Here is a 10,653-nt window from a genome sequence, read left to right as displayed (position 1 = left end):
GTTGCTGGCTGACGGTCAGTGTCTGTAGGAGAGCTGTGTCTCAGTATTGATTCCATTATAGTGAATATCATCTTGGCAGAAATCCCCTGGACTGGACAAGTCCCCAGCACCTAGCCTGGTGCCTGGCACATAGTAGCCCCTCAATAAATGGCTATTTGACTGAGCTGTAACAGGAATGGTGAGGGACTTGGCTGGACTCTCCACAGGGAGAATCGCCCAGACTCAGCCAGTGCTCTGCCCTGTGAGCTCAAGCTCTAGGACAGATGGTGGCCACAGACATGGGCCCAGGCATTTGGCAGAATGCAGCAGGTAACCCTGGTGTGCTGGAGCAGGAAGTCTCACCCTTGGCCAAGACTAGAACAGTGCCTCAGAGACTTGGACAAACATCTATCCCTGCAAGTCAACGCACTTTTGAGTTGCTAAGCCCTTGAGTGGCAGTCTTCTCTGCTTGGAGTCCCCAGCAGCTTGCCTAGGGCTGGCCACCAATGGTTGGTGAATGGGTGAGTGAAGAAATTAGAGCATCTCTTATGTGCTGGGCACTTGGTGCACTGTGCTGGCAAGTGATGAACTTTGTGGAGCCACGTGATTCACTGGTGATGTCAGGTGGTCAGCTTCTGCGCTGCTGGTTTGAAGAATGCCCAGACCTACTTGGGCTGGTGGGAAAGGGCAATCCAACCCTGTTTCAGAACCTGGAGGGCTCCTTGGGAGCCCTGCTTGAGTTCCCTTTCAGAGGCAAGGAGACTCCTGGGTGAGAACTGTGGCCAGCATATCCAGAGATAAGTGAGCAGATAGAAGCCTATAAGATGACTTTGAGAAGAAGCATCCCGTGTTTCAGCTGCTCTGACAAGAGAGGGCAGCTTAGATGAAGCTGGCAAATCCTGAACCTCCTTGCAAGTAAGAGGACTGTGAGAAAGGGGAGGCCAAGAGGATGATCTTTGAGGCAGCCCCAGGATGGCCAGTAGTCTGCAAGGCACTAGAATCCCAGGACATGCCCCCGCAAGAAGACGTGTACCAAAGGGGCAGCGAAGCAACAGTCACCAGAAGGGCCTTCGTTCTGGCAGATTTGCCCAAGCTGTCTATGGAGTACCAGGGGCTTTTCTGGCCTGACTGCTATTTAGGGCCAAAGTGTAGATATTGGGACTCTTTCCAGAGGACTCTAGGGGATTTTACTGGGTGCTCACTCTGGGGTCCTACAGCCTCTGGATTGATATTTGCAAGAATCTCAGCCCAGCAGAAATGGAAAGAGCTAAGTGACTATCTCCGCCCCATACTCTCATTGCAGTGATGGGGAAAGATTAACCCAAGGCAAGGATAGTTAAAAAAAAAAAAAACAAAAAAAAAACAAAAAACCAAAACATTGAACTTGTTATTTCCAAGAATAGCACCAAGGTGGACAGCACAGGAAACAATGAAATTTACATTACAGTTTCATAGTGTTTTTATTTGGTTGCTCGTTGTGGGAGAACATGCATCTTCTTTGCATTAGGGTCTCTGTCTCAGGCTCTGAGCCCAGAGATCCCAAGTGATTTTTCCAAGGTAGCTCAGGGAATCAGAGGTAGAGATACGGCTGGACTCCAACGTCCTAACTCTCAGTCCTGTTCTCTGCTCTGCTATGACCTGTTGCATAATATGAAATAACTGTGGCTCGTCTTCCCTTTTATGAAATTTCCATTTGGTCCTTTGCGACCAGCCAGCAGTCCTGTTGCTGGTGAGTGATGATGTCTGTCTTCCGGAACAGATTTTCCCTGAGTTTCTGGATACAGCCCCAACTAGCAAAAGCACTAACACCTCTTTGTGCCAGGGACGCTGACACGGGGGTCACGCAAATGCTAAAACAAGAGGTACAAGTGTCTGCGCTCCGCACATGGCACAGGGGCCCTGCCTCCCCCTCCCCCAGTGTTTGCCCTGATGGCCGAGCCTTGGGCTCCGCCCTTTCCCCACCAGACCGGGGGAGGGGTCCTCCTATGCGTGAAGGTAGCGGATGCTCTGTGGCTTACAGATGCTAAGCAGAAAGAGGCAGGATAGAGGGGGCGCCAGTGGCCTGGGTCTGGCCGCCTGGGTCAGCCGCGCGCCCCCGCGCCCGCCCCCGCCCAGTCGGGCCTCGCAGCCCATGTCCCGCCACGCGGTGAAGTTTGCTGAAAGTCTTGCAGTTGCTTCCCCGCCCGCGCCAGCCGGGGAGTTGTGACGCAGCGTCTGGGGCTCCAGGCCCGGACAGAGAAGAGAGGGAAGAAGAGGCGGGGAGAGAGGGAAGCGGAGAGCGAGAGGACGAGCGCACACCGGGGTCCTCGTGGACCCCGCGGTTCCTCCTCGCCCACCTCCCCTTTCCTCTCCCTCTCGGCGCTCTGCCTCGGGCCCCGGCCACAGCCCCGCGCCCGCTCCTCCTCCTCTTCCCCTCCCACGCTGCCCGCTTCACTTCCCCTCTGCCCCTCAAATCCTCCTCCCTGGTTCTGCGCTCCTCCCTCCGCCCTCCCTCCGCCCGGCCTTCCTCCTTCCCTCCACCTCCCCTCCTCTCCCCGGGAGGCATCACTTCGTCCCGACCCGGAGGAAGACGCCAGCCCCTCGCGGGCGGTCACCATAGCCCAGCGCCGGGCTACCACCGCGCGCCGCGCCCGTGCACCCTCGGTCCCTGCGTCCCCCAAGCGCCACGCCGAGGGCATGGGGCCAGGCCGGCCGGCCCCCGCGCCCTGGCCTCGTCACCTGCTGCGCTGCGTCCTGCTCCTCGGGGGTCTGCATCTCGGCCGCCCCAGGGCCGCCGCCGCCGCCGCCGCCCTCCCGGGTAAGGCGCTGCCAACTTGGCCAACTTCTGGGGCCGGGCGCGGGGGGCGCCGGGGAGCGAGCCTCTGCCGACTTTTCCCTCCTTTTTTCCCCCCTCAGAAGCGTGTATGCGTGTGCGTGTGCGTGTGACTGGGTTTTTAAAAATCGTCTCCGCTTTTCTGAAAGCGGGGGGAAAAGGGAGGAGGAGCGCGCCTGGAGGTGGGGGAGGACCTGAGTGGAACCAGATGTGGCGCGCGGCGGGGGAGGGGAGCCGGGGGTCTTGAGCCGCCTCGGAGGAAGAGGGCGGGCTCCGGGAGGACCCCCGCGCCCGCCCTCCCGGACCACCCGGCGCCAGCCCTGCCCGGGCCCGGGGACCTGCAGGGCGCGTCCGGGGAAACCAGAGGCTCCGTCCAGGAGTCTCCAGGCCGGGCTCTTTGCTTTGCTGCAGGACCGTTGCGTTATTGTTGTTTGTGAATAATTTGTAAGGACTTGTTTGCCCTTCTTGGCACCTCGGAGGTGTTTATATTTTCTTTTCCACACTTGGTCTTCAAGGACAGACTGTGGCATACAGCATCCGCACAGCACCGCTTGAATCGAGCTCTGTGGGGCAGTTTTGTGCCATCAGGAGGATACAGCGATAGGCTGGGCACCGTGTGTGTGAGTGTGTGTGTGTGTGTGTGTCTTGTGTGTGGTGTGTGGGCGGCTCTGACTGTCTTGGGCAGCAGAAGAGCTGCTAAAGATGCAAAAACCCAACCAACAGAAAACAAAGAAACTGAAGCTGTGCCTTCTCTTTCTGTTACTCATTCAAAGGGTGACAGTGAAGTGTGTGGAGACAGACCCCTCACCAAGAATCCGAGAGGGAAAGGGAACAATCTGCTTCTTGGGGAGGGTGCAGGAGTCAGAACTGGAACTGCTGTTGCAGCCCCAGTGCTGGGCCCATAAAGCCTAGTCTTGCTTCATACTCAATTTGGGGGTGGGGGTGAGTGGAAGGGGACAGTCAGTGCAGCGAGTGCAGTTTTGTGCAAAGCCCTTCTGGGGCCTCCAGCCATGGCGAGTGCTTGCTGGGTTGGCCTAGCTAGTGGGATGACATGACACAGGCCACCAAGACATGTATCTGCCCCAGTTGTGCCCGTGGAAGAGGTGGGGGTCAGGGTGACGCATGTTCACACCGAGCAGAGCCCCCTCCTGAATTCCAGACCCACCTGGAACTGAATGTCAGACAAACAGACCAGGCGGCAACTCCCTACCCACATAGGTCTAGGCACACAGGCTGTCCCCTCTGCCTCCCTGCACTCCTGCCTGTGTCTTGCTCCTCTGTGAAGGAACTCGGAAGGCTGACAGGGTGGGAGGGGTGGAAGAAGATGGCCATTCCCAGAGCCCCAGAGCAGATTTTAAAGCCAGGCCCTGGGAGAGTTGCGGCCAGAGTGCTGACTCGGCCTTTCCCCCCATGGAACCTTTGACAGAGGGAGCTGGAAATGCCTGGTGAGAGGCCCGGTCTGGGAGGACGCCTGGAGTGCCCCTCTGCCTCCAAGTCTCCTCCCGGCCCTCCTTGCCCTTCCTCAGCCTCTGTCCCACAACCTTGGAGGGGCCCCTTCCCAGTGGTATTGCATTAAGTACCCCCAGAGAAGGTGTGCGCAGGGGTTGGGGGAGGGAAGCTGAGGATGGTGTTGGGGGTGGAGGTGGGGGTGGCCTGGTTTCCAGGGCAGCCATTGAGCAAGAGGAGGATGAAGTTGTTACAGGTACCATCCCTGCCCTACTCCCTCTGCCTAGAATACTTGTAGGTCAAATTCCTTTCGCATCCCCTTGTACCTGATGAATTAAGTGGTTCCTGGGAAGAATTTATCAGCACCAGGATCCAAGTGACCCAAGGAAATGCCTGTGGAAGATAGGATTTGGCTTGGCAGGCCAGCGCTGCAAGGGTGAAACTTGTCCTGGGGGCGGGGTGTGGATGGTGGCTTCCTGGCCACCAGAAGAGGAGAGGATGGGGCACCGCAGCACCCCTTGGGGGTGGCGGAGCAGCAGCGCCTCCTTGGTGTGGGATGGCAGAATCTGTCTTTTCTCTACCTTTGTGGCATACCCCACAAAGTGTGTGGCTGAAAACCTTTGTTGATTGTAGTATTGATGCATTTTTGTAGCATTCTCTGCTCAGTGCTGAGCCAAATACCTGGGGAGGAAAGAAGGTACAGAGGAGTATAAGTTGCATCCTTGGAGAAAAGAAAATTTTGTTTAAGGCAGGACAAACTTTGTGGGGGAAAGGGTCACCAAGCCTCGGTGGGACCAGGCTTTGCAGAGGCAGGGAGGGGAGCAGAAAGGGTGAGACGGGAAGGTGGGCTAGGCTGTTCTGGGGATTCAGTGGAAGCTTGCTGGGCTGGGGTGGAGGGTTCCTGAGTAGGGTGGGGGAGAAGCTCAAGTGAAGAGGAAGCTTCTTTGGCCAAAGGCGGGAGCCTCTTGCTGTCTGGTGGTAGGGGAACCCTGGAGCACCTGTGGGAGTTTCTGAGTAGAGGAGTGAAGTTCAGATTGGAAAGAGGGTTGCTGGGAGCCCCAGGGATCAGGCATCCGGGTCTGGGAGTGAGAAGAGAGTGAGAAGACCTTGGTAATCCTCCTGAGGGGACAGGCTCTGCTGTCTAAAGGACAGGGAGGGAGGCATTCCTCTCGAAAGGCATCAGGTACTTGCTGCTACTGCCAGAGTGGGCCAGACAGATCCCCTGCACTTCCGGCCAAGTTCCTGGTGAGTCATGGAGTTCAGAGCCTTCTTAATCCACACCCCCCTCCCCAAAACTCAGTCTTCCTTGCTCCAGCCCGCTCACCTTCTGTGAGCTGCCAGGGCTGGAGTCATGCTCAGCTGAGCTGTGGTTGGTGCTAGGATCCGGCCCTTTCCCGGGCTGACCTGGACAAGGTGAGGGCACAGGCAGGGGAGGAGGAGGCTGGGGTCTTGGTCCCCACTGTTCACACAAGAGGAATCTAGTTTTCTGATGCCTGCAGAGTATAGTGATTTGGGCTGATGAAATCATTCAGAAGTACCGTAAAATTCTCAGAAGAGCATTCATTTGGACTCACCACTAATTTAAGCATTAAATAATCGCACCCTGTAAGGATGAAGTGGTAACTGCAGAGGTGACCATTCTGTATGCTCTGGGTGCCGTGCCGCGTGCTGCACAGGCAACGGCTCGTCCACCTCTCACAACCCTGGGGTGTGTTATCACTCATTTTACACTCTGGTAGTCAACAAATGAGATGTTAAGATGTGTGCCCAAGACCACACCAGCACACCGCTAGGAAGCGGTGAAAGTGATACTCGAACCCAGGTGTGTCTGCCGAGCCTGAACACTTCAGTACCAGACCAGGCTGCATCTCCGTAATATTAACACTGCTGGGGTGTGTGTTAGGAAAGGCTGGAAGATTCTGCTTCATTGGTTTTTCCTCTATAACTGCAAGCCTCTAGAACATCCTCTTGATGAACTTTTTGAGAGGAAACCTAGGAAGGGGAAGAGTGGGTGGCCCTCAGTTGCACCCCAGCTGTCTGGGTGCTTGTCTCTCCCCCAGTCCCAGGGGGCCCCAGAGGCAGGGACCAACCCCCCCTTGGTGTCCTCAGGGAACCTGGGGTGTCTGCTCTGAGGTGGCATGGATAAGTGAGTGACTGAGAGGGCCTGATGGTGGAGGGACCCCACTTCCTGGCAGTCAAGGATTCATGTTCGTTCATTCACTCAGTCAGTGGGTGTTTACTGAGGCTGCGCGGCTCCGAGAGCAGGATTGACTGTGGCCAGTTCTCTTGAACCCATCTCCCCTGCACCCCCAGTGGGGGTCCCCAGACTTGGAGGGCCTGGGCATTGCTGACCGGAAGTGGCCCTTCCTGTTTAGTCCTTCATGAGATGGGGAGGGGCCGCTTCCTCTGACTGGATCCTATAAATCTGGGTGGAGTGGGCCTTCGAGTGGTGAGGCAGCTCTTGGAACACACCCTGGGCCCTGCAGATCCCAGTTACTCCTCAGCTGGGAGTTGTGTCGTGAACAGGCAGGCTGGATAAAGGCTACGTAGTGGCACCTGCGGCCCCGGGGACCTGCGGCATCAGCCATCTCCAGCCCCTTGGAGGACACCCTGGGTTGGTTCCCCACCAAACTTCACCTGTGGCCCCATGTGAAACTCCAGTGGTTAGTTTCTTTCCTGCCCTTCCTCCTCTTCTTCTGACCCTCTGTCCCCTCTCTGAGTCATGTAGACCCCTCCCATCCTACTTGGCTGGGCCCATGCTTTCTGCCTCCCCTCAGCACCGTCTTCAGTTCCTTGTGCATTTTGCCCCCCAAATGCTTTGGTTGCATTGCTGGATGATAACCGAGACCTCAGCTTCTTCCCAGGTCACCCAGTCCCCACGTCTTCCCTGTGTCCCCCTCCTGAGCACGCCCTGCTCCATCTTCCCCGCACCTCCACTGCTCCTCCCACCTCCAGGCTCTGTGCACACCCTCCCTGCCACCTGGGCTGTCCTTCCCCTCTTCTTGCCTGGCTCCCACTGCCCCTTTCTTCAAGACCCAGAATCCTGAGAAGGACACTTAGGGGTCTGGTTCTGCCTCTTGGGCTCACCTGGGCTAAAGGGAGACAGTCTCTCAGACGGAGAACACAGGGGTACACCCCAAAACGAGGGAAGACCCCTTTTTCTCTCTTTTTCCAGGGCCATCTCTAGGGGCTTGGTGGGCTTGGAGCTCCTACAGGGAAAAACAAGAAGCCGGTTTCTCAGCCTCTCCCGACATCCTGGGAGAGAGTTTGAAAGGAGAGGTGGGCATGGTGCTCCCCACTGCAGACTGAGGCAGGAGGGTGGTATGGCTGGGGACATCCCGCCTCCTCTTAGTCCTCTGGAAATGTAAATCAGGACAGGATCAGTGGCACTGCAGTTAATGCCACTCACCAGCTGTGTGACCTCGGGGAGAAGCTCAAGTCTTTACATTTGTAAAATGGGAAAAATAAAATAATAGCCCCTCGTAGGGGTACTGTAAGAATTACACAGATACTACATAATACGTGTATGAGATGCAAGGTGTGATGCTGGACACACTCGTTTCTTAGCAAATAATATGAAATTATTGCTATTTTTATTATTAGGAAGAGAAAACATGAATATCAAGGGATTTAAGGGTATAGCTCAAGTGGAAAAGCACATGCCTAGCATACACAGGTCCTGGGTTCAATTCCCAGTACCTCCTCTAAAAATAAATAAATAAACCTAATTACCTCTCAACATACAACGTTCTAACTACCACCACTTAAAAAAAAAAAATCAAAGTAGGTCTTTGATTACCCATTACTTCTTGATGACACTTTGCTAACTACTGTAAGTGCCTAAAAGTAACCATGCATTTTCTGAAAGTAAATTTAAATCCTAAAGAAAAAAAAATCCTCAGTTGTTCTTACCCCTTTGGCCCCTGAATTTCCTACTCTCCCTCTTTGCTTCTCTGCGTCATGAAGTTTCTCCAGCTAACCGTCACTTCAGATCTGAGCAGTTCCCTGGGGCCGTGCACTTCAGTGCAAAATCTAGACAGTCCCAGGCAGACAGGGACGGCTGGTCACCCCACCTCACGGCTGCCAAATGCCTAAGGAGTTGCCTCCCAGCGGTCACGGTAATTAGGTTCCCTAATTACTAAATCCGGTGCCCTCCACAGACCTCACCCTGCAGCATGGATACTCTTGATAGTCTCAGTTTTAATAATGCATGCTCGGTGGAAAATGGTCAGACCATACAGAAGTAAAATGTAAAAAATCTGAGTCCTCCCTTCCCACCACCGACACCGTAACAGTAACCACTGTCTGTAGTTCTGGGTAGTCTCCTGTCTTTATGCACATGCACACACATAATCAGACCATGCTTTATACTGTATATTGCAAAGAGTTTTTATTTTATAATATTCTTGGCATTTCTATGACAGGCTTCAGAGCTGCCTCATTCTTAATGGTGATCAGTAGCCCATTGGAAGGGTGGACTTTCTTTTCTAACTGCTTCCCTGTTGATGGACACTGAAAATTCCCTCTCCCTCTGGCCTCTGTGATGCACTTTGCATCCATGGTCTCTGCCTCCTGGCTTCCATCCTCCGTCCAGAGCCAGCATTATTGCCAGATTTGTGATCCAAAAGGGCAGCTTTATCCACCAACAGAAGAGTCTCAATATTCTGAATTGAGAATTTGAGGCCTTCCACAATCAGGTTCTAGCCTTTCTCTTTAAACCCTTGAGAGGAGGTCACATTCTGGTGCCCTGAGTTCTGCTGGGTGAAGCCTCTGCTCTAGCGCCTGGCTTCGCAGGTATGTCCCGGGGTCCCCGCTCCCTCGCGGGAAGAAGCCTTCCTCCCCAGACTCCTTTCACACACTCATCGCTGCCACCCGTCTGGCTGAGCCACTTCCTTCCTTCCCGGGTTGTGTGGACCCTGCACAGCTTTCAGCCCTGGGGACAGTGTCATTTAGTCAATGTTTACTGAAACAAACAGACAAATAAAAAGAGCAGACAAGTGTCGCAAAGAGCTTTTTTGCCCCAGTTTTATTGAATATAATTGACATAGAACATTGTGTTAAATTTCAGGTGTATAGCATAATGATTTGCTCTATGTGTGTACTGCAAACTGATCTCCGTTTTAAGTTTAGTTAACATCCATCACTTCACATAGTTACAAAATTTTTTTTCTTGTGATGAGAATTTTGTTTGTTATAGTAGAAAGGCAATTAGGAGAGTTATCCTTCCAGTTTTAGATGATGTCACAATCATGAAAAACATATGGCATTGAATTAAAATAAACATTGGGGGTGGGTATAGCTCAGTGATAGAGCACATGCTTAGCATGCATGAGATCCTGGGTTCAATCCCCAGTACCTCCATTAAAATAAAATTTAAAGTAAAATAAATAGAAAAAAAGTCCAGTGGACTGGAATGCATTTCAAAAGTAGACTTAGACTGTTATAAGGACTCAGTGTGAGACACACCAGAAGCAACACACTAATGGGAAAAGGAATCTTTAATTTGAAATGTTATTGGACAACTGGATTATAAATTAAAATGTGTAGTTTTAATTTTTAGCTGATCACAGTTGAGAAAATTTGGATGGCAGGTTGTCACATTGCAAAGATCATTAGAAGTTAACTTTTTTTTGATGATGCAAGAGATTTATTAATTCATTTAAAGCAATTATATAGGTACCTACTGAACGTCAGGTATTGTGGCTTTTTTTTTCATTTTTCAGTTTTATTAGGTAGAATTGTCACAATTTGTACATACACAATATATTGCATGTAAATACACATACACAATATACTGCACATTAAAAAAAATATATGTACTTTTCATTGTTTCTAAGAACGTTTAGAGCTTCAGCTTTTTAAAATTACATAGTTATCAGAGGAATAAAGCGAACCACAAAATAAGAATTAATTCAAAAACTACATACACACCACCATTAACAGCAACGTTATTTATAATTGCCAAAATATGGAAGCATCCTAAGTGCACATCAATTAAGAAATATGTAATTAAACTAGTAAAAATGGCAAACTTAATCTTGGCAGAACTGTGAGGAAACTAACATGTATGCCTGGGGCACATAAGTTAGTTCAGTTATTCAGGATTCCCTCTTTCAGACAACATGTGAGAAACTAGATATGTAAGACTTCTTATCCTTTGACCTCATAATTCCACTTTGGGGGATTTGTAAGGCCTTAATTCCAAAGAGGAAAAAAAATGTTCATAGAAGTGCTATTAATAATAGCACCACAAATTGGAAACCATCCAGACGCCCAATACGAAGAGCATGGCTAATCAAACCAAGATATCTTACCACGATGGACAATTTATGTGGTTCTAAGTGACAAATAGATAATTAATCATTATGTGGAACTTTATCTAAGAAGGAAAGTTCTCATGACACCTGGCAATCCTA

General features: G+C 51.9%; 1 protein-coding gene across 2 annotated transcripts in view; it reads left to right on the top strand.

The window, feature by feature from the left end:
• The first annotated feature begins 2,180 nt into the window (after positions 1 to 2,180).
• MRC2 (mannose receptor C type 2) overlaps positions 2,181 to 10,653 on the top strand; it is a 49,844-nt gene continuing 41,371 nt past the window's right edge. Inside the window, exon 1 of one of the 2 annotated variants that reach the window (XM_032457150.1) lies at positions 2,181 to 2,776. In XM_032457150.1, the coding sequence (XP_032313041.1) occupies positions 2,656 to 2,776 (121 nt within the window). In that variant the 5' untranslated portion in view covers positions 2,181 to 2,655. The remainder of the gene's footprint in view (positions 2,777 to 10,653) is intronic. The other variant, XM_032457149.1, reaches the window with a different exon arrangement.

This window comes from Camelus ferus, chromosome 16, assembly GCF_009834535.1.
Source record: "Camelus ferus isolate YT-003-E chromosome 16, BCGSAC_Cfer_1.0, whole genome shotgun sequence".
In the NCBI taxonomy this organism is placed as follows: Eukaryota; Metazoa; Chordata; class Mammalia; order Artiodactyla; family Camelidae; genus Camelus; species Camelus ferus.
This window is presented reverse-complemented; position numbering and strand designations above follow the sequence as displayed.